Genomic DNA, 23,214 nt, shown 5'->3' with positions numbered 1-23,214 from the left:
ATTCCATCTCCTCCGGAAGGGGCAGGTTTCTCCTCAGAGTTCTTAAAGCAAAGGCTGCTGGGGTATGGTGAGGTTTTTGTTCAGGTACAGGCTGAACTAGATCACAGATAGTTAAGCTGAGGTCTGTGAGGAAAGAGATGGGGAGATGGAAATAGGAGGGGGAAAGGAGAAGGAAGGAACAAGAAGAGGAGAAAAGAAAAGAAGAGGAAACGAGAATTGAAAAGAGGAGGAGGAGGAAGCAGTCTTTCCTCTGGAGAGGAGAAAGGTGAAGAGAAGTGGGGTGAAAGAGGAGGGGAGGAGAAAAGGAGGGGGAAGAGGAGAAGGAAGGTGAAGAAGGGTAGGGAAGAGGACAGGGGAGAGGAAGAAAGGGAGGAGAAAGAGGGGAAGGCAGGGAAAAGGATAAGGGAAGAGGAGGAAGTGGGAAAGAAAAAAGGAGAGGAAGGAAGAGAGGACAGGAAAACGGAATGGGGATGGAGGAAAAAGGGAGGAGCAGAAGAGAAAAAGGAGAGAAAGGAAGGGAGGAGAAAGAGGGAGAGGAGGAAAGAAGGGAGAAGAGGGGAAGGAAAGTGAAGAGGAAGAAAGGAGGGAGGAGGAGAGAAGGGAGAGGAGGACAGAGGAAAAGGGAGGGGGAGGAGAAGGAAAGTAGAGAAAAGAGGGGGAAGAGGAAGAAAGAAAGGAGGGAGACTGAGGAGGAGGGAAGGAGAGGAAGGGAGAGGGGAGGAGGAAAGAGGAGAGGGGTGGAAGAGGGGGAAAAGGGAAGGGGAGGAGGAATAAAAAGGAAGAGGAGGAAGGATAGGAGGAAAGAAAGGAAGAGGAGAGCGGACGGGAGGAGGGGAAAGGAGGAAAAAGAAGGGGAGAAAAGGGAAAGAAGGGAAGGAGGGGGGAGGGAGGGGAGGAGCTGGAGAGGGGAAGGGGCAGAGGGAGAGGGGACGGGGTGAAGGAAGGTGAGAAGGAGGGGAGGGGAAGGGGCGGAGGAAGGAGCGGGGGAGAGGAGGGGGCGGAGGAAGGAGAGGGGAGGAGCAGGGGAGGGGGCGGCGGAGGGAGAGGGGAGGAGCAGGGGGGAGGGGGCGGAGGAGAGAGGGAAGGAGCAGGAGAGGGGAGGGGGCGGAGGAAGGAGGGGAGGGGGAGGAGGGAGGAGAGAGGAGGAGGAGGGGGCGGGGCGGGGAGGAGGGGCCGGCCGAAGGGGAGGCCGGGCGAGCAGCCCTCTCCAGAAGCCGCCGCGCCGTAGCTGCCGCCGCTGCCGCCGCCGCCGCCTCGCCTCGCCTCTCGGCTCCGCCGGGCGGAGGTGACGCGGTGCCCTCTCGCGCTCCTTCCGGGGCCGGCGCCTCCGCGTCCCCGGGGGGTGGAGGCTTCTCCGCCGCTGGGGCCGAGGCCGAGGCCGGCATCACCGACCGCGCCGGGGATGTAGCTCCGGGGAAGGTGGCCCCGTCAGAGCCCTCGGCCGCCGCCGCCGCCACCGGAGCTCGGCCCGTAAGTGTGCGGGGCCGGAGTCTGTGGGCTCGCCCGGGTCTCTGTGGGTAAACATTTCCGGCCCCGCCCCCGGGGTGTCCCAGTCAGTCACGGGGGGGGGGGAAACGCGGGGGAGGGGGACCCGTGGGCACCGGCGTCGGGGAGCTGGGGGGGACAACTGAACCCCGCGAGCTGTTTGTGGGCCGGAGCTGAGGCGGTCCTCGGGGATCTCCCGGGCCGGGCTGCCGGGACGCTGTCATCCTTTGGGGGCCACAGCCCCGAGAGCGAAGGCGAGCCCTGGTCCTAAAGCCTGGATTGCCTGGACACGTTTTCGACGGGAAGGAAATCTCTCTCTTCCGATGTTCCAGGCTTAAACATTGGAAGTGCTCGGCTCCCTCCCTCCCCCCTCCATTAGTCCTAGAACAAGTCTCGATGACTGTGCTGGGCCCCCTCCGGGGTTTGGCCTCCCGAGGGGCAGGGGAACTGACCAAGCAGATTACGAGTAGTTCGGGGAAATGCTACGGACGTATTCTGTCCAGATGAGGAGTTCTTAACCTGGCATAGGGAAGCCGGTTTGTTTGAACATTTTAATCATTATATTTCAACATAATTGATTTTCTTTGTAATCCTATGTAGTCTGTTTTGTGCATTTGAAAGCGTTATTGCTAGAAGGGAAGCTCCCAGGCTTCACCAGACTGCCTAAGGGGTCCGTGACACACAGTGGTTAAGAACCTCCTGATCAAGATTTGTCTTTAAGTTTACAGTACTGGCTTTGACATCTGTAACTGTGCTTACCTCGTCAGGGTCTGGGAGTGACCTAAATCGAGAGTGCCTCACTGTGCCACTAATATGGACCGAAAGCAAGAAAGGCTAGAAAACGTCTGGGACGGGGAGTGTTGGAGATAGACCCAGGGAAGTCAGACCTGGGTCCTATTAATTCTGAGACATTAAGTAAATGAGACCTAGACTACAGGGCATTTCCTTAACTCTGTGTAAATGGTGAAATTTCCTATGATGAAGCTTCTGGTTTGTTTTTGTTTTTTTTTTTTTTTGAGATTTTGCAATAGTTATCAGTGCTAGAAATTAGACTGGGGGGGCTACATATGTGGTGTTTTGGCTGATAGAACTATTAAAAGAATTGTTTCTGTCTGGCTTACTACTATAAAGGAATTTAGAAAATCCATTTTTATTCCCCCAAAGGGTGGAGTGTTGGTTGAAATTAGCCTTTGGAACTTGAGTTTCTGTTGGAAACTCAACTTGAAGGGAGACCCCTGCAGAGCTGAGTCTTAAGACCGGACTGAGAATTGAGAAGTTCTAGTCCCAAAGACTCCTAGAATTCTGTGATTTCCAGGGACTGAAAAATATCAGTACAATAAGCCCAAGAGACCATTTCCCTTCAAATTGTTAAGGTAACTCCAACACGTAGTGGGAATTAGTATTACCATCCATTAGGCTTTCTGTTGCCCAAAACATTAAATACAAACGCCTTAGTCTAATGAGGAGGGTCCACTGTGCTCTTGATTCATGGAGCTTTGGAGAGCCTTACTACCCTTCTAAATAGTTGTGCCAATCACATTGGTCCATTTGCTGTCTCCGAGAACATTTCTTGCCCTTCCCGAGCGCTTAACCTGCCTAGAATATCTTACCTCTCACATTTCTTCATTTGCGAATAGTCCATAAAGTCTCTTTCAACTCTAAAAAGACCTGTGATTATCTTAGCTTATAGACTGACATCCTACAAACAGCTTATAAACAACCTTCAAAGTTGAACTTAGATTCTACCTTTTCTGTGAAGCCCTTCCTAATCATACCGTATGAAAATTATTCTAGATCTTCCTAAAGTCTTTTAGCTCTTACTGACTTGTACTAGTTATGTGACTCTTCGTCAGTTGTCTTGTTAATAGTTAATTGGTGTGCCGGGGCAGCTAGGTGGTGTAGTGAGTAGAGCACCCACCCTGGAGTCAGGAGGACCTGAGTTCAAATGTGACCTCAGACACTTGACAATACTTACTAGCTGTGTGACCTTGGGCAAGTCACTTAATCCCAATTGCCCTGCCTTCCCCCCTCAAAAAAAGTAAAAAAAAATAGTTAATTGGTGTGGATGTCTTTTTGCCTCATCTAAGTTTGTAAGTCTGAATTATATCTCTCTCATCTTTATCTCCTGTACCTAGTAGCATATTTGTTGATAGAAGATGAAATTTGCTCCATCTTTGAGGCATTAGTAACTTGGTATTTTACTCCTCCTATAGGACATGTTGGAGAAAGTTTTATTTGCTGACTCCTACAAGATAAAGCCACTTTGAATCTGTCTGTAATCCTATTATTTAGCTGGTTACCATAAGCCCACATACTTGGGAGATTTGAGCAGCTTTCAGGGTATCTGTGTCAACACAAAAGACCCTTTAGCACCTAAGATCTTGAGAGTTGTAGGTATTGTGGTAGATAGTGTAATTGTGTAGATGGAAATGTGAGGATATCCTGACTCATGGATCCTTGGGGTTTCTGAGTCAGCTTCATATCCCAAGGACTTAGTTGACTGCATGCACCCAGCAAAGTTATTATTAACTTATTATTTCTCTGATATCCTTTCTTACCAGAAACCTTTCTTCATTATCATATTCAAAGTGGATTCCTCTTATACTTTTTGAAGATTCTCTAGTAGAGTGAAAAGGGTGCTGGATTTGGAGTTTGAATCCTGCCTCTGCCACTCAGTACCTGCGGGTTCTCAGGCAAGGCATGCCAATTCTCTATGCCTCAGTTTCCTCAGCAGTAAAATGAACTAAATGGACTAAAATGGACTAAGTCAACTGTAAAGACCCTTCCAGGTCTAAAGCTAGACTTCTATAAACTCATAGAATATTATATATCTAAATCATGCTTGACAAAATCTTGGTGTACAGCCCTTTAGTGTTGTTGCCTCTGTTCAAGACAATTGAGTGTATTGACCAGTTGGATTGACAACAAACAGCAAATTAAGATGACTGAAAGCTAGATGTAACAAACCTCCAGCCAACAAATGATGCCTTCCAGGTTCAGAGATTGGTAGGAAAACCAGATATGAATGCTAATGACGTTGCCTCTTAATCTCCTGTGCACCTTTTGGATTTTTAATCACTGTACTTCAAGAGCAAACCTGCCTTATAATGAGTATAAGAACCTAGTCTTCTGGGTTGTATTACCAGGAAAAAGCTACCCAAAAAAGTTATGGTGTCTGTGTTTTGTCAGTGCTACTTGACAGTCAAGTAAGAGATGAATACTAGGACCTGGGAATTACTGAAAGTAAGCCCCTTCTCTTGCTTTTTCCCTTAAAGTGAAATTTCTCTTCCATCCCTTCATGGAGGAATATTAGAGTCACAGATTTTTTGAGCTGAAAGGGACCTCAGCAGCTCTCTAGGCCAACTGAGACAGGAAGAGAATCCCTTCTACTGCATACCCCAACAGGCAACCAGCCTTTGTTTAAAGATGGCCACTGAGAGGAAATCCACAAACTCCAAGGCAGACTGACATTGAATAATTCTGATTGTTCGGGAGTTTGAACCTGTCATCAAGCCTGATGGTGCCGAGTTTTTTCTGGGCTAAGCAGAGCAAGGCTGATTCCTTTTAGCTATGTTCAAATGATGGGCCTTTAGTTCAACACAGTGTCCCTTTAGAAATATTCTCTTTTCCAGCCTAGCTACCCCCATTTCTTTCAGCTGATCTTTATATTCCCCTTCACCATCCCAGTCTCTTTCCTCTGGTTGATCTCCTCCCTAAAACAGAGTACTTCAGATGTGGTCTGATCAGGGTCCCCCCCCTTCCTGGAAAGCTATTCCTTAATGCAGCTCAATATTCTGTTTGCTTTTTTTAGTTATCCTGCCACACTGTTGATTGATATTAAGCCTGTAATCTACCAAAGCTCTCAGATCTTCCTCAAATAAGCTGCTATGTCTAACTTTGCCTACCACATCTTATAAAGTTGATTTTTTTCCCAACTCAAATTTAAGACTTGATACTTGTCCCTATTAAATGTTATCATATTTGATTTGGCCCACTGACCTAGCCTGTCAGAACCTGTTATCCAGCATATCAACTATCCCTCCCAATTTTGTGTCAGCTGAAAGTTTAATAAGGGTGCTATCTATTCCTTTATCAAAGCTATTGATAAAAATGTTGAGTAGCACAGAACCCTAGGCAGATACATCCTGCTAGAGACCTTCCAAGTAGACATTGGACCATTAATATTTGTTTGGTTGGTTATTTTCAGACTTGATCTTCCTATTGCCCAAGCTACAAGTGCAGCAGCCATTCACGGACCAGACCCCTTTACTGATCAGCATGTGAACTTTGACCTCCTCCCATTTGCCAACCTGTGCTGGTTTTACCCTCCTTAGGCAGCCTGGTGGCCCTCTCCTCTCCAGGGGCTTGCCATATTGGTGCTAGTCTTAGGACAGTGATTGGTTTTGCCCCTGCTGCCTTTCAGAACTCTAGCACTTGAGTCTTCCAGCAGCCTCAACCTCCCCAGAAACAGTGACCACAGTTGTGCACTGCCTTTGTCTGAGTTGCACCATTATTATCCTGTGCTTCTAACTATTTAACCCCCCTTAAATCCAACAGTTTCGAGTCTTCCTAATTATATTGCCTCTAACATATATCATTCCATCCTTTCTGTAAGAAAGCACGAGAGGATTTTTCACATGCTTTGCTAAAATCTAGATAAAATATATCTCTAGTATGTCCCTGATCTACCAGTTTAGTAATCTTGCCAAAAAAGGAAATTAACCAAGTCTGGTATGATCATCACTTCCTTTTCTAGGTGTTTATTAGCAATCTGAACTAGACTTTTCCAAGAGAATTTGAAGTCAGGCTCATTGGTTTATACTTTGCAGTTTATTTTCCTCTTGAAAGATAATTAAGCGACATGGTGGGTAGGGCAGGAGACTTGTATTCAAATTTTGCCTCTAACAACTTATTAGCTGCATGACCCTGGGTGATTCACTTACCCTCTGTCTGCTTCAGTACCCTCAACTGTAAAATGTGTCTCCCAGGACTGTTATAAAGATAAAATGAGATAATATGTGTAAAGTGTTTTAAAAAGCAGTGGTGTCAAACTTCAATAGAAGCAAAGTCCACTAAATGATACATAAAGATCCCTGTCGGCAGCCGGGTGACTTAGAAGAACCATACATTCACATTCTCCCTTGGTGTGTTTTTATTTACTTTTGCGATGTGGCCGGCGGCGTGTTTGACACCTCTGCCTTCCATTGCCCAGGAATGCTGGCTATTTCCCTTTTTTGAGAATGGACTCATTTACTCAATTCTTGTTGCCAGTCTCTCTCATACTTCACAATCTTGCCACTAGCGACCAAGTGGTTCAGCGAAAACCTGCCAGTTCTTTTAGTATCAGAAGCTGTAGTTTATTTGGGCTCAATGGCTTGAACTCAGTTAAGAAAGCCCCTAGCTGTTTCTGATTTCTATCAAATCTTTAGCCATTTTTGTTCTGTTCTTTCCAGTCTGAAGGTCATTCTCCCTGACAAAGGAGACAAAAGCAAAATACAGATTGGGCAACTTGGCCTTTTTCCTGTTGTCAGCCATCACCACTCTAGCACCCCAAGTTCTAGCCTTTTCCCTTCTTTGATGCTCCTTTGTTTGCCAATACAGCTTTGAAAAACTAGCCCTTTTTTTCCTTAACTTTTAAGCCATCCTTTGCTCATTCTGAGCAATATCAGGGCTCAGTCTTATTCCTTGCTTTATATATTCTTCTTCTGTTGAGTTTTTTTTTTTATGTATTTGGTGGGGAATGCTGTTTCATTCATTCTTCAGACAACTCATTTTATTCTTCCTCCTCCTGAGGCAGCTGGTGATCCAGTGGCTAGAGCATGGATCCTGGAGTCAAGAAGACCTGACTTCAAATCCAGCCTCAGACAGTGGCTGTGTGATCTTGGACAAGTCACTTAACCTCTTTGCCTCAGTTTCTTCAACTGTAAAAAAAAAAAACAACCTGTGACTGTGAGGATCAAATGAGATACTTGTTTGGGGACAATAATAGCACCTACCTCCTAGGGTTGTTGATTGAAAGAGATAATATTTGTTAAGTGCTGTTCAACCTGAAAATTTGGTTGAAGGAAACTAGCTTACTTGTACGTACAAGGAGTCAGAGCACAAGCTCTGGCTGCCTGAACAAAGCAATGAGAAAACTTATATACATTATTTTAGCAGACCTAGCAAGCCTGTATTACCTCACGTTTATGACCCCCATGTATGTTTAACCATGATAAAAGAAGAGGATTTTCCTTAATGGAATAGGGTTGTAAAGGATGTTGACAAAAGTCAGTTGAAACTACAGCCCAGTGTCTCTGTGTCTCATTACACTCCATAACATAGTATATATATCTGTAGAATATTAAGCAAGGTAATCTCTCTTGGGGTTAGGGTCTCATCCTTTAATGACTATCAGGGGTCAGAATGTCCTTAGGTCAGTCTAATCTGGCCTTGTTGACAGAGGTAAGGGTATTTCCTGAGCAAACTTTTAGAGAGAACAAAGAAGCCCAGGTCCTGGATCTCCTTCCAGTTACTCATTAATTCAGGCTCTGGGTCTGGTTGAAATTAAAAATGATACAAAATGGTATAAAACGTTCCACAGTGCTTAGCACAGCAAATAGTAGGTACTTATATGCTTCTTTCTCTCCTTCTTGGAATTGTTTGTTGAAATAGGCAGTGTGGTGCCATTCAGTAAAAAACACTATTTCCTATGGACTAAAATGATACAGGCTAAAAAGCAGCTCAGGAGATAGGAAGCTCTCATGAACTCAATTTCTTCATTTTTAAACTTGTGGGAGAGGGATAAAAACTAGATGGTCTCTGATGTTCTTTCCAGTCCTTAAGTTAATGATCCCCTGTGATCTCTGAAGGTCAAATTTTCCCCGTTCTGTATCATGGAACAGGTAGGTGGAAGAGAGGGTGGTTTGTAGAACCTGGCTGAGCCAGTTTGTTTGTGTCCCTAGGGGAAGAAGGTTCTATTCTGTTCCAGAGAATAAATGTTCTCCAACCTCAGAAAGCTTTATAGACTAAGTGACCTGGAAAGCTTCTTTGTCCCAAGAGAGGGGATTCAACTCTTCAGCTGACTAGGGATTAGAAATCTAATCGTTGATAAATCTAACCAAAATATAAATAAGAAACATTTAAAGAGATGAGTAGAACTTTAGAATAAAGTAAGACAAGATAGACCTCTAGAGAAAATTGAATGGGAATAGAAAGAAATACACCTTTTTCTCATCTGTATATGGCACCTTCACAAAAATTGACATGTATTAAAGCATAAAACCTCATAGCCAAATGCAGAAATATTAAATAATCCTTTTCATACCATAATGCAATAAAAGAAATACATTCAATAAAGGGCCATGAAAACATCGATTAAAAATTGATTGGAAACGAAATCTAATACTAAAGGATAAATGGGTCAAAGAACAAATCACAGAAACAATCAATAATTTCATTAAAGAGAATGACAGCAATGATAGAGCACACTAAAAATTATAGGACGCAGCCAAAGCAGTGCTTAGGGGAAAACTTAGATACATATATGCTTAGATAACATGCTTACATCAATAAAATAGAAAAAGAGCAGATCAGTGAATTGAGAATGCAACTAAAAAAATAGACAAAGAACAAATTAAAAATCTCCACTGAAACATCAGATTGGAAATCTTGAAACGTAAAGGAGAGATTAATAAAACTGAAATTAAGAAAACCATTGAACTAATACATCAAACTAGGGACTGGTTTTATTGGGGGAAACAATAAAATAGATAAACCATTGGTTATTTTGATTAAAAAAAAACAATTGCTAGTATCAAAAATAAAAAGGTTGAATTCAACACAGTGGAAATTAAGGCAATTATTAGGAGCTATTTTGCCCAATTATGTATCTATAAATGAAACAATCTGAGTGAGATGGATGAATATCTACAAAACTACAAACTGCCCAGATTGACAGAAGAGCAAATAGAGTCCTTAGATAACCCTATCTTAGAAAAAGAAATTGAGCAAGCCATCAGTGAGCTCCCTAAGAAAACCAGATGGATTCACAAGTGACAACAACTCTGAAGTACCACTGCACACCTGTCAGATTGGCTAATGTGGCTGAAAAAGAAAATGACAAATATGGGAACATTGGGACACTAATGTCCTGTTGGTGGAGTTGTGAATTGATCCAGCCATTCTGTAGAGCAATTTAAAACTACACCCAAAGGACTAGAAAACTACTCTTAGACCCAGCAATATCACTACTAGGTCTGTATCCCAAAGAGATCAAAGGGAAAGGACCTATGTGTACAAAAATATTTATAGTAACTCTTCTTGTAGCAAAAAATTGGAAATTGAAGGGGCACCCATCAGTTGGGGAATGGCTGAACCAGTTTTGGTATATAATTGTAATGGAGTACTATTGTGGTGTAAAAAATGAGAAGCAGGATGCTTTCAGAAAAACCTGGAAAGACTATGAACTGAGGCAAAGTGAAGAGAGCAGAACGTTATACACGGTAACAGCAATATTGTACAATGATCAAAGACAATTCCAAATGATTTATGATGGAAAATGTGATCTACCTCCAGAGAAAGAACTGATGGAGTCTGAATTCAGTTCGAAGCATGCTTTTTTAACTTTATTTTTCTTGGGGTTTTTGCTTTGTTCTGTTTTTTATCTGTTTTCTTTTGCAACATGGCTAATATGGAAATATATTTTGCATGACTGCATATATATAATCTATGTAAAATTGCTTGCCTTCTCAAGGATGGCAGAGGGGAGAGGGAGAAAGGAGAATTTGAAACTCAAATTTATTTTTAAAAGAATGTTAAAAATATTTACATGTGTGAAAAATGCGGTTTTGGGGATCGCCACACTTCCTGGGCAGGGCCAAAGCCCTGAGGAAGAACCAAGTGATGGTCCCATAATCTATGCTGATCAGAGGACCTCCCTAGGCAGGGTCAGGCCCTGAGGAAGAACCACGAGATAACCCCTAAGGAAGGCTGTGTAGACCACAGAGTTCCCCAGGGAAATCCCAAGTGGTAGACCCCTTAACACCACAGTGGGGAATCACAGGACTTCCCAAGGCAGGGTTAGGATGTTAGCTGGAGACATGCTTCTATAGCTCATTGATTTTCTGGTAGTATAACCTTATGAAGATCCATGTGATTTGCTGAAAGAACTCAGGACCAGAATGAGTATTTATTACAGTCCTCATGAGGGCTGGTGCAGTGCTCACTAGGAACATTTACACCAATTCAGCAGCAGGAGTGAGGGTAACCATCTCCTCCACTCTTGTTTGAGTTACGGTTAGTTTACATTCTTTACTTTTTTACATCGTTTTCTTAAGTTATACAGTTTACATAGGTAGGATAGTAAGGAGCAAAAGTGGATTAGTTCTGTCTTCCTTATCTGAGTTAGAATTAGTCTACATTCTTTACTACCCTACCTTCCCTCTTTAACATATGCAAATTATGCAGATTAGTAGACCTGGACACTTGACCAGGACCTAACCTTTGAACTGTCATGATTAACTTGGACTGATTCAACTGGTTTAGCTTCTCTAGCTTCCCTGATCCCCTGCTGGCCATTGTCTTGGTAGATAAACTTTAACTCAGCTATGTGGATAGCTTCTGTGGGAGCAAAACCAAATACCATACTATCTTTTTTTTTACGCATGTAATTGAGAAAAAAGCAGAGATAAGAAAAAAGGAATCTAATCATTTCTCTGGCTTGACAGAGGTTTTTCTTGTACTTAACTGAGCAACCTTTTTGCCTTCTTAACTACTTTCCTTTCTCAAGACTTAGTTCTCTCCAGTTAGAAAGCTCATTGACTAAAGAAGCTTGAACTTGGGAAATCCCATAAAAAATGTAGCAGCTGCACCAAGACACTAAATTTAGATCAATTATATTGGGAAAAAAGAAAGGATTATTGTGTTAGTTGGAGCAGCTTTGGGGGAGCTTTCTTCTACAACGTGCAAAAGCTAAAGAAAACAAGGGAAATCTAAGTCTGGGACTGGTTTTTTGTTTTCGTTTTTGTTTGTTTTTTTTTTTTTTGGTGATAGAAATCAAAATGACTTGCTTATCACTTTGTACACTCTATTTAAGACTTAAGGCCAGTAGCCCACACCATCTTGAGTTGGAGTTCTACAGTGTTCCAGTGTCGTATTTGGGCTTCCTTTTTCTTGTTAGACCACCATTTGCTTCTCTTCCTGCCCTGTCTCTGTTGCCACTCTGTAGAGGACCAAATTGGACTTTGGGTTTTGCATTCAGGGATGAAATGACGTCCATTGCATATACTTTTATGTGTGATGACACATCTGATACATTAATGACTTGGCTTGTTGCTGATTGTTGTTAAACTCAAGATATTTCTTCTAGAGGGTTTGCTGAACCACACAGCCCAGCCCATTTGAGGAGGGGAGAGCTGAAAGTCTAGAGAAAAAGGATCTGGAAGCTAAGACTAAATAAGAAAGGAGAGTGAGCTAAATTTGGTACTAGAACAGCCAAGGTAATAGATTTATCAAGATAAAGAAAGAGCTAGACATGGATGACTAGGAAGAATTAACCAGCTCAAAGGAAAGTAATGAGCCCTATTACCAAAACTTGACTTTATTTTATTCTCTCTCGAGTACTCACCTTAAAATTTGTGCCTGTATTTTGCTTGCTGCCTCTGTCTAGTGAAGCTCTTGCACCCAAAAGTAGGACTACATGTGCTAAAAGTATACTACCTTGTATTATAGGTATGTGCCTTATCTTCTCTAGTGGATGGTATGCTTCTTAAGGATAGACTATCTTGTAAATCTTTGTATTCTGCAGAAAGTAAATGTGTTAGCAAATGTGTTGACTGGGTGGGAGATAAGAACTTATAGTTATTCAAAGTGTCCCAAAAGTCTTAGAGCAGTTTTAAGCTTTAATTACTTAAAACTGCACTAAGACTTTTTGGGACACCTTTTTATAAGCGTTTTCCTTTCAGCAGACCTATGTGGTGGAAGTAGTGTTTCTCATTCTCATTTTATAAATGAAGGAACTAGGCAGTGTGGAGGAAGCTTTGATCTAGTTGGAGTCAAAGAACTTGGATTCAACCCCCAGCTTTGCACCTGTGTGACCTTGGGCAAGTCACTTAACCTTTCTGGGACTTAGTTTCCTCATTTGTAAAATTATCTTTAAGGTCTCTAGCATCTCTAAATTGAGATCCTAGAATCAGAGATTAAATGACTTGCCCATAGTCGTACCCTAGTGGATAGAACAGGAGCTCTGGTTCCTCAGTTGGAACCCATGGTGTTGTGGGCTGATCTTGAGACTCTTCCTCTCTATCTCTGAGAAGTTTGGAACTCATTTTTAGTGTTTTGTGCGTCAGTGGTTTTTTCTTTTAGTTTTAAGTATGTGAATTTTTTTCTTTAGTATTTTAGTTTGAGGAAGTTTCTATTTTGTTACTTGTTGGTACCAAGAAAGGATTTCCCAGTGTTTCCTCTTAACATTGGTTGTACATAGGTGGTTTCCAGGGACCTCCAGTTTCCTGTTCTTCCAGAGTTTCTCTCTTCTTGCAAGTGACTCTTGTTTTGCGCATTTTATTTTGCACATATAAATTCTTTTCAGCAAGGAATAAGTGTCATTACTACCAGAAAGGGGTCTTCTGTATGGAAACAGGTCATTTTTTTCTTTTTTTTTTTTTTTAAGTAAAATGAAACAGTAGCTTTTTAAGGTTTAGATTGCTTGCTTCAAGCAAGTGTTTGGGTGTTCTGCCTATCATCCATGCTTTCAAACTAGAGTTTTGTCCTTGCCTGAATTTCGCACCATCCCAAATTAATTCATATTAATTTGCAATTAATTAGTTTGGAACCCGGTGATGCCTGAAATAGTAAAAGAATTTGGTCACTTTCCTTTCATTTTCATGGCCAGTCTGCATATGCATTCACATAGGAATTAAGAGGCCTTTTGATTTATTTGTAATTTGGGGAATTTTGAGGTGATTGTGGGATTTTTCCTGGAAAAAATAAGGTTTAGGTTACCTGGTTTTAATAAAGGACCTCTGCATTTGTTATTGGTATCCAAAGAAGTGGTCTGAGTGGATTCAGGCTAAAAATATGTCTTGGAAGTGGTCAAAGGAAGCTACTGAAAAGCTGGTTGGGCCACCTGGGTGGCAGAGGGTAAGGGTAATGCTGTGCCCACTTGACTCCAACTTCCTGCTTGCAATAAATTTTTGCTTGTTTATGGGGGTGGGAGGAGGCAGCGGGAGGGTGATTGTTATTCAGCATTACTTGTTTTTGTGATTGCCAAATCTAAATAATAATCCTGTAATTGCCAACCTCCTTGAACTCCCTTGGAGATAAACTCTTCTGGGCAATCAGCCACAAAAAAAAAGGACTTTTTATTTGGAAAACAGGTGTGGTTGCTCATTTACACAAAACAAAACTGAATACATTTGTAGTTTAGTTCCTTTACTAGCTTTGGTCATTTTTTTTTTGTCTTCAACTTTTTTGTTCTTCATTCTCCAAAAAAAAAAAAAAAGCCTTTCTATGGACTGGGAGGCCCTCTGGAGTGTTGGGAGAATCCTCTCCCTAGAAGAAATCAGGGGAGGGGGAGATAACAGTTCTTCTGTGGTGACAGATTTGTGCCTTAACACCCAGATGTTTGGGTAGTGGGTAGATGTTAGGTTGTCTGTCCTCTCTAGGTTAGTGGGGCTCTGATAAAGGGTAAAATTATGGTGGGAGGGCATAAGATAGAATTCATATAAGCCTAATGATTCTTCTATCAACCTGGAGGTCTGGTTGGTTCTGCTCTCCACCCTTGTACTGGTTTTGAAAATGAATGCCCTTTAGGAGGCAGCATGAAGGTTGTGCAACTGTGTATATCACGGTCTTCTATTCCATACTAGACTATCAGAATGGCAGTGTAAAAAGCATAACTTGTTAACATCCTTTGTATTTGTGTGCTTATTCCTAGGGTTTACCATCAAAGGGGGATTTCTGCCCCCCAGGACTAGGAAGCTTCAGCTTTCAACCATACTGAATCCATTGGTTGTCAGGTGCCAACCAGATGTCTTCCTGCAAAGGATCTGTGGTGGGGCAGGGCAATGGGGCACCAGCCAGTAACCGAGAAGCAGACACAATGGAGCTCGCTGAGCTAGGACCCCTACTAATAGAGAAGGGTAAACGAATGACTCCCAGTTCCACCAAAGTAAGTGACTTTCCTATACTTGTTTCCTTGAATATAAGTAGCCTGTCAGGTTCCAATGTAAGAGTTTGAAGCTTTATTCCAAGGGAAGGAACCAAACAGAAAACGCAGCACACATGACTTAGCTCTGAATAACAGGAGAAGCCTTGTCTCATTCAGGAAACCCCAAGATGGGAAGCATCAAAACAAAAAGGGAAAAGTGTTGTTCCCTTTGATGTCTGGGTATTCTTCTGTTTGCCTCAGTTAAAGACTTCTTTCAGCACTAGAAATCAATCAGTGCTGCTTCCAATTATGTAGCCACTTTTGGGGGTACTATTACTTTTGAGAATGCTGTGGACACGACATTCGAGGCAGGATTTCTTCAAAGATTAGGTTCCATCTGATTGCTTCTGTCCCTGCCATTTCAAAATAAGATGCTTCTAGAGCCAAAAAATCTGGTGTTGGCTTGAGTTGGTGAATGCAAAATTGCTTACAAAGCTCAGCTCCTTAAAGGTCTTTTAAAGACAGTCTTTTATTTGGGTTGAGCATCTTGGAATAGGGGTAGTATGGAATGCTGCATTTGGAAGAAGAGTAAAGAACACAATGATCAGAGAACAACCAAGCTTCTTAGCCATTTTGGAGTCCTAGATCCCATTGGTAGACTGGTAAACCATTCTCAGAATAATGGTTTTAAATATATAACATAAATTACATAGAATTACAAAGGAAACCAATTATATTGAAATAAAGATGCCAATTTTCCCACCCAGGTTCACAGACCTCTTGAAATCTATCCATGAACCTCAAGTTAAGAATCTCTGCTCTAGAAAGTAGGAGGAATTATCCAGGCTTAGGATAGAAAAGGCTGCCCCAATTCCCTAGTGCCTAAAAGGACAAGCTGTGGGCAAACTCCATCTCAATAGAGTCTTCAGTTTCCTGTTTAATAAATACCTTAAGCTCAGTAGGGATTAGGCTTTTGGGGAAGAGGCCACATGACCCTGTGTGGTGGGGAGGATGTGCTGAGATTTAAGCTTCTCTTGTCCTATGTAATGTTCCAGTGACAAACTAGGTACATGAAGTACATGAAGCATATTCAGAGTAATGTGTAATAAACCATGGGTAGTTTGCTTTTAAAATAAGCAAACAAGAGTGATTGACAGATGAGCCCTGAGTTTTCCTCACTGCAGGTTGAAGAAGAGCAGACATGTCCAGTACCCCAAGAAGAAGAAGAGGAGGTGCGGGTACTGACATTGCCCCTACAAGCCCACCATGCCATGGAGAAGATGGAGGAGTTTGTATATAAGGTGCTTTTCCAGAATTTGGGGAGTAACCTATGGGATGGGGGAGTGGGGCAGCAAATTTAAGAGGTAGCCCCAATTCCAAGCATGTGATGGATCAGAATTGCTCTGTTTGTATGTGTGTGTGTTTTTGGAGTCGAGGGGCTGTTGCTTTTTCTTTTTTCCTTTTTTTTTCTTTTTATAAATATATTATGGGAGTAAATCAGGCAAGGCTGGCTGGTTAGTTACCAAGGTATTCTGGTGCAAAGGGCACTTTGAAAAGACACCGGCTATTCCAACTAAGAGCTGGCTGCAGCATATCCAGATTAGCATGTGACAAAGCATGGGAATCCAGGCAGAGAAAATGTATTTATTTATTTTTAAAGAGACTTGGCAAAAATGTATGTCAAGACTCTGCCAGCTTCATTCAAGCTTTGCTTTGAATCCTGCCCACAGAGAGGCTGACTTCAGTCCACAGGAGCTTGCCTAGAAAAAGTATGTCTATTTCAGGTGTGGGAAGGACGCTGGCGGGTCATCCCATATGATGTGCTTCCTGACTGGCTGAAGGACAATGACTACCTTCTGCATGGTCACAGACCACCCATGCCTTCCTTCCGTGCCTGTTTTAAGAGCATCTTCCGTATCCACACTGAGACTGGTAATATTTGGACCCATCTGCTTGGTAAGTAGAATCAGAGGGTAGAAGGTGTGACAGTTCAGCCTCTCATCTCGTAGAGCAATAGATTGAGCATCGAAGGGACCTTAAACACCATGTATTCTAATCCTCTCATTCTACAAACAAGTCAAGGCAACAAGCATTTATGAAATACCGACCATGTGACATTCTCTGCTAAGCACTGGGGGTGCAAAAAGGGTAAAAATAGCCCCTGCCCTTGAGGAGCTTCCAGTCTAATGGGGGAGACAACCAACAAACAGCTATACAAACAAGATAGAGACAGGCTAAACTGGAGGTAATTGAAGAGGGAAGGCACTAGCATTCAGAGGGATCAGGAAATCCTACCTTCTTGTAGAAGGTAGAATTTTAGCTGAGATTTGAAGGGAGCTAGGAGGTAGAGACAAGGAGAAAGGTAATTCCAGGCATAGGAGAGAGCCAAGTGAAAACTCATGGAGCTGGGAAATGGAATGTCTTTGTGCAAGGAACAATAACGAGGCCAGTGTCGCTGGATCACAAGGTTATGTGGAAAAAGACAGGGAAGGTTTAGGAAGGGGCCAGACTACTAAGGACTTTAAAAGCCATACAGAAGATTTTCTGTTTGATCCTGGAGGTAATGGGGAGAGACACTGGAGTTTATTGAATTGGAGGGAGGTGGGGTGACATGGTCAGGCCTGTGCCTTGGATATCACTTTGATGCCTGAATGGAAGATGAACTAGAGTGGGGAGGGACTTGAGGCAGAGACCAACTGAAAGGCTTCTGCAGGTATGAGGTGAGGAGGGTATCAGAGGGTGGAAGGGTAAGTGTGTATACAAGAGATATTGTGAAAGTAGAACTGATAGGACTTTACAACAGATTGGATATGGGAGGTGAAAGAGAGGGGGGCATCAAGGATGACACCTAGGTTTTGAATCTGGATGACAAGGATGATAGTGTCCTGGACAGTAAGAGGAAGATAAGGAAACTGAGACCCAGAAAAATTCATAGACTTGCCCAAGACTGCACAGGCAGAGCAGTGTCTGAGGCAGAATCCAAACTCTAGCCTTCTCATTCTTAATCCCAGTGCTCATTCTACTGCATCACTCTTCGTTGATTCAGATGCCAAGGGGATGGGGCACCTGGAAATGAAATTAAATAGAAGGCTACCTCCCCAGTGTGAGAACAAGTTAAGGGCTTGACTTTAGGTTGTCCCTGTTTGGCTGACCCCTCATCTTTTTTATAGTCAGGCAGTTAAGAAATGGAAGAGACAGTTTTGACCAAATGGTCTCTTGAGGGTACGAAACATTGAAATGTATATCCTTTCTTCTAATCCTTTATCTCTATATTTTAAAACAAAAGGTTTAAGCAAAGTAACTCCATTTGAAATAGTGCCCTTTTCACAGACTATTAATATTCTTCCCTAAAAGTTTATGTGGCAGATCCCCCAGCTCGACCCTTAGATCACCGTCTTTCAAAACCTTTTCTTTTTAGAGTTCAGTGGCATTAGAATAGGCTCCATACCATTGAGACTCATGCTTTTATTCATTGGTTGTTCTTCCCACAGGTTTTGTGCTGTTTCTCTTTCTGGGAATCCTGACCATGCTCAGACCAAATATGTACTTCATGGCCCCTCTACAGGAGAAAGTGGTCTTTGGGATGTTTTTTCTGGGTGCTGTGCTCTGCCTCAGCTTCTCCTGGCTCTTTCACACTGTCTATTGTCATTCAGAAAAAGTCTCTCGGACATTTTCCAAGTAAGTCAAAAAGAGGCCCTTGAACTTCTCTCATCACCCAGATGGCAGCACCAACTGCCTGTTTTATGGGCACTACATATTCTGCCTTGCTGCTAGCAAGATTTGCAAGATTTGTTGGGTAATGACAACTTTTGCTCTAGCTCTTCACAAAAATATATTGTAGCCCTGTCAACAAATGGTGCTTTATTATGGAGTTTTCTACCTGCAGAGTGAAGGTGTAATCCATCCCTGTTTCACTAAGGCTGCTTACCTTGTACCCAGTGATAACTTAACCTTCTATTGACCTGGTTCCTGAGCAGGGTGTGGTCATTTCTGTGTTTCCATCTGTCAGTGCTCCTTCAAAGTTTGTCTCTGCTGCCCATGCATTCCTAGAAGCCCCATATGTCTGTCAGTTCATTGACATACTCTTAACTCTCAAATGTGACTAAAAAAAAAAACTTGTTTTTTGGGCTAAAAGCCTACAGAAGTTAGGAGTTGTTTTCAAAGGGCTGATAAACATCTACTCAGATCTGGCTGAGTTTTGGCAGTGCCTGTATGTTTGAAGCACCCTCTGGATGGATAAGGAAGGTGGTTAAAAACTAAGTTTTGGAGTCTGGGTCCTTTTCAGTCGGAGGCAGAAAAATTCTGCCTTTTGGAATTTTAGGGGACAAAGGTAGATAGTATAAGATTGGAAAAAAGATGAGACCAGCCTGAAGAGTTGTTATGGGCTATAGAGAAAATCTGGAAACAGATAGGACATACAGGTCACAAGGCAAATAAGACACTCACGTTTCTCCCATTTGATTGATCTTATCTTTCTGACTTGTTTTTAGATTGGACTATTCAGGGATTGCTCTACTGATCATGGGGAGCTTTGTCCCCTGGCTCTATTACTCGTTCTACTGCTCTCCACAGCCACGGCTCATCTACCTCTCCATTGTCTGTGTCCTGGGCATCTCTGCCATCATTGTAGCCCAGTGGGACCGTTTTGCCACACCCAAACACCGGCAAACCAGAGCAGGTGAGGCAAATATGTTGTAAACCCAGGAGGGCAAAGGGTTGGCCTAGGATTCATTTGGAACTCAAGGGGCTTGAGTTTTGGGTCCTCCTCTCTTGGATCTAGGAATCCGAGGTGAGATCTGGATCTACTTTCAGAACTTTAAATGAATTTTCAAGGCAAAGTTCAGTACTCCTTTGAAATCTGGTAAGAGACCAGTGACTCACTCAATGTAAATAAAGTAAGTTTTGGGGTTGGGGTTTTTTCTGTCCAAGGTAGAATAATTCTACCTCTTGGAATTTTAGGGTGCTAAGGTAGATTGTTTAAACTTGGGAAAAGGATAAGATCAGAAACAGTCTACAGAGTTATAGGCTGTAGTAGAAATCCAGAAACAGACAGGAAATATAATAGGTCACATGGCAAAAGAGACACTCACATTTATCCCATTTATCTTGTCTTTCTGACTTGTTTTTCTTGTTCGGTCATTCAGTTGCATGCAGCTCTTTGACCCCATAGGCCATACTGCCTGTGGGAGTTTCTTAGCAAGTATACTGGAGTGGTTTGCCATTTTCCCTCTCCAGTGAATTAAGGCAAACAGGTTAAATGACCTGCCCAGAGTCACACAACTAGTGTCTGAGGTTGGACTGGAGGCCAGATTTTCCTGACTCTAGGCCCAGTGCTCCATCCACTGAGCCATGGAACTGCCTACTGTTTTTAGATATGTTAGGTTGGATTAATCAGAAATGTTTTGCTGATCATGGAAAGCTAGTAAAATGGCTTAGAATGATTAATATGGCTTCTTTAACATTCCTGATTTAAAGTAGTAAAGAAAAAACCATCCTAGAAGACCAAGAGGTTAAAATTAGTGTACCCAGAGTCACAGCATGTTTGAAAGCATGGCTACAATCTGGGTTCCACCAACAAAAGGGTTTGAAAGCAAACATTGGTAACTCGTGTGGCAGCCCAACAGCTAAACACTGGCAATTATCATCAACCTGCTTTATGATTAAGCCTCTTAAATAGCTTCTGTGCATTAACTCTCCTCCTTACTGCTCTTTGTACATATCTTCCAGCCATTCTATATCAAGCCATTAAAGTTCCTCTTTTTTCTGGAGTAAGTGAAAACACCAGGCATAGCCTTTTTCCTGTCCTGGATTTGGCAGCCAAAAGACCTACTACTAACTAAAAGTCAGCTAAATCCAGGAAATCTATGTCCTATGTTTAACAATTGGAGAGTGGCTTTGGGTAAAACACCTACTATTTACATCCCTGGGTTTCTGAACAGCATAGTCAGAGAGGAGACAAAAATACTTTTCCCAAGAAGGTAAAGAATGTGTGTCCTTGGAACTCCTTGAAAAATAAAGGGTAGTGTGTGAGATATAAAATAGGTAATGTTGATTAAATTTAAAAGGTTTTGTACAAATGAAACCAATGTAGTCAAGATTAGAAGGAAAACAGAAAATGGGGGGGAGATTTTATACATAGTTTCTAGGATAAAGGTCTCATATCTCACATATGTAGAGAACTTTGTCAAATTTAAAGAATATGAGTCATTCCCCAATTGATAAATGGTTAAAGAATATGAACTGGAAGGTTTTCAATGAAGGAATCAAAACTATATATGGTTATATGAGAAAAAAGGCTCTAAATCTTTATTGATTAGAGAAATGCAGATTAAAACAACTTTGAAGTATCCTCTCACACCAATCAGATTGGCTAAAATGATAGAAGGGAAAAATGACAAATGTTCGAGGGGATGTGGAAAAATTGGGACACTAATACATAGCTAGTAGAACTGAACTGATCTAATCATTTTGGAGAGGAATCTGGAATTATGCCCCAAGAGACCCAGCAATACCACTGTTAGGTCTGTTTCCTAAGGTGATGGGGCAGGGGCTGGGAAAGAACTTACATGTTCTAAAATATTTATAGCAGCTCTCTTTGTGTTAGCAAAGAACTAGAAATTGAGCCATCAGTTGTATATGATTGTGATGGAGTGCTACTGTGCTATAAGAAATGATGAGCTGGTTGATTTTAGAAAAACATAGAGACTTCCATGAAATAATGCAGAGTGAAATGAGCAGAAACAAGAGAAAGATGTATACAGTAACAGCAGTATTGTTCAAGGAATAAGTGTGAACAGGGTATTTTGAGGGTTATCAAATTAAGAACAAAGGAAAATGCTAGCCATCTCCAGAGAACGAACTGATAAAAGTATGCATACTATGCTTTTACATATATTTATAAATGTGCGTCAAATGGTAGCCTTCTATAGTGTGGAGTAGGGAGGGAGACAGATAGTTTGGAACTAACTAAATAAGTAACAAAAAAGAAAATTAATAGAAAAGAAAAAACAAAGGGTTTCTAGATTTGTCCCATCCATATTTATTTAGAATACAACTCTTCCTTTTCTGCTGGGGAGGCGGGGGTGAAATGTAGCACCCAATGCACATAATCTGCTAACTACTATTGATATTTATAGATTTCTACTGTAAGATACCAAGTGAAAATCCTTGAACCCAAAATAGGTACTTACTGGCAAAGTAACACGTAGTATTTATTGTATCTGCTTCCTTCTTCCCTCAGGAGTGTTCCTAGGACTTGGTTTGAGTGGGGTTGTGCCCACCATGCACTTCACTATTGCAGAAGGCTTTGTCAAGGCCACAACAGTGGGCCAGATGGGTTGGTTCTTCCTCATGGCTGTGATGTATATCACTGGAGCTGGGCTATATGCTGCCCGAATCCCTGAGCGCTTCTTTCCTGGCAAATTTGATATATGGGTAAGGACTGATTCCTCTAATCATTGACATGGGAGGTGACTGCCCTCAAAGCTAAGTAAAGGGTTTTGAGAGATAAAGAAGGTAATCAAGTCTTTTAATCAAAAATATATTTTTTACATTTAAACTGTCTGTGCCTTTAGACTAAAAAAGCCTCTCTCTACTTTCTGCAGTTCCAGTCACATCAAATTTTCCATGTCCTGGTGGTGGCGGCAGCCTTTGTCCACTTTTATGGTGTCTCCAACCTTCAGGAATTCCGTTATGGCCTTGAAGGCGGCTGCACTGATGACTCCCTTCTCTGAGTCCATCTGCTACAGAGATAAAGGAGGAGCTTCCCAAGTGCTTTTTAAAAACTGTTTCTTTGCTAAAGCGAAAGGAAGACTTGAGTTGTCTGTTTCTGGAAGAAACCTCTTAGTAAATTCCATACCAACTGAGCCTCAGCCCACTCTTACACCTGATGGGCTGTCAATTCTCAGTTTCTGCATCTAGGACTGGAGGGGATGGCCTGCCTAAGTCACTCCTCTCCCTCCTCAGAACAGCAACCAGTCGCCTCACACGGACAGTGTTTTGAAACTCATGTTGAAATTCCCTTCCACCCTCCTTTCTCCAGTCATTTTGGAAATAACTAAAGAACTGGATCTCTTCAGAAATTCTATTTCTGGAAGAAAATGTTTCCCCATTCCTACTTTGTAACCTGGCTTAGAGCTGTCCACTCTTTTCATAGCACACTTTTGAAAACAACCATAACTTGGTCCCAACTTTCCAGGGCCTGGATCTGCACGTACAGCAGTAGGAACAAAGCCACCCACTTTTACCAAGCCGGCTAATCATGAAAGTGTATCCGGGCTTTATCTAACTTGTTTTAATTCCCCCACCACCTTATCCCCCCTGCAGAGTAATGTAAAATTAAAGTGAAAGAAAATATTTAATATTTAATACTAAGCTTTAAAAGGGAGCCCTGTTATCATTGCTGTGTATCTCAGTGCAAAGATTTTGATCATATAAAGAGGACATATGGTATTTTAGGAGGTTAGGGCCGTTAAAATCTTATTGCCTAGGGTTGTCTAATAAAGAGGTCATTCCATGCCTTCCTGTGCCTTTTTGAAAAGCTAAACCAGAAGCATCTGTTGACTAAATACTACAAAAATAGTGGAAAGATGCTTTGGGGCTTA

At 42.1% G+C, this 23,214-nt stretch overlaps 1 protein-coding gene across 1 annotated transcript; it reads left to right on the top strand.

Moving 5' to 3' along the window:
• The first annotated feature begins 1,152 nt into the window (after nucleotides 1-1,152).
• ADIPOR1 (adiponectin receptor 1) lies at nucleotides 1,153-23,130 on the top strand. The gene is made up of 8 exons (XM_036755884.1): nucleotides 1,153-1,470; nucleotides 14,399-14,632; nucleotides 15,796-15,912; nucleotides 16,396-16,567; nucleotides 18,103-18,289; nucleotides 19,102-19,289; nucleotides 21,852-22,045; nucleotides 22,216-23,130. The coding sequence occupies exons 2-8, from the start codon at nucleotides 14,492-14,494 to the stop codon at nucleotides 22,342-22,344; spliced, it is 1,128 nt and encodes a 375-aa protein (XP_036611779.1). The 5' UTR covers nucleotides 1,153-1,470; nucleotides 14,399-14,491; the 3' UTR covers nucleotides 22,345-23,130.
• The last annotated feature ends 84 nt before the right edge of the window (nucleotides 23,131-23,214 follow it).

The sequence above is a fragment of the Trichosurus vulpecula genome, chromosome 4 (assembly GCF_011100635.1).
Source record: "Trichosurus vulpecula isolate mTriVul1 chromosome 4, mTriVul1.pri, whole genome shotgun sequence".
NCBI classification, from domain to species: domain Eukaryota; kingdom Metazoa; phylum Chordata; class Mammalia; order Diprotodontia; family Phalangeridae; genus Trichosurus; species Trichosurus vulpecula.
Note: the sequence above shows the minus strand (reverse complement) of the source record. Positions and strands in the feature narration are given on the sequence as shown.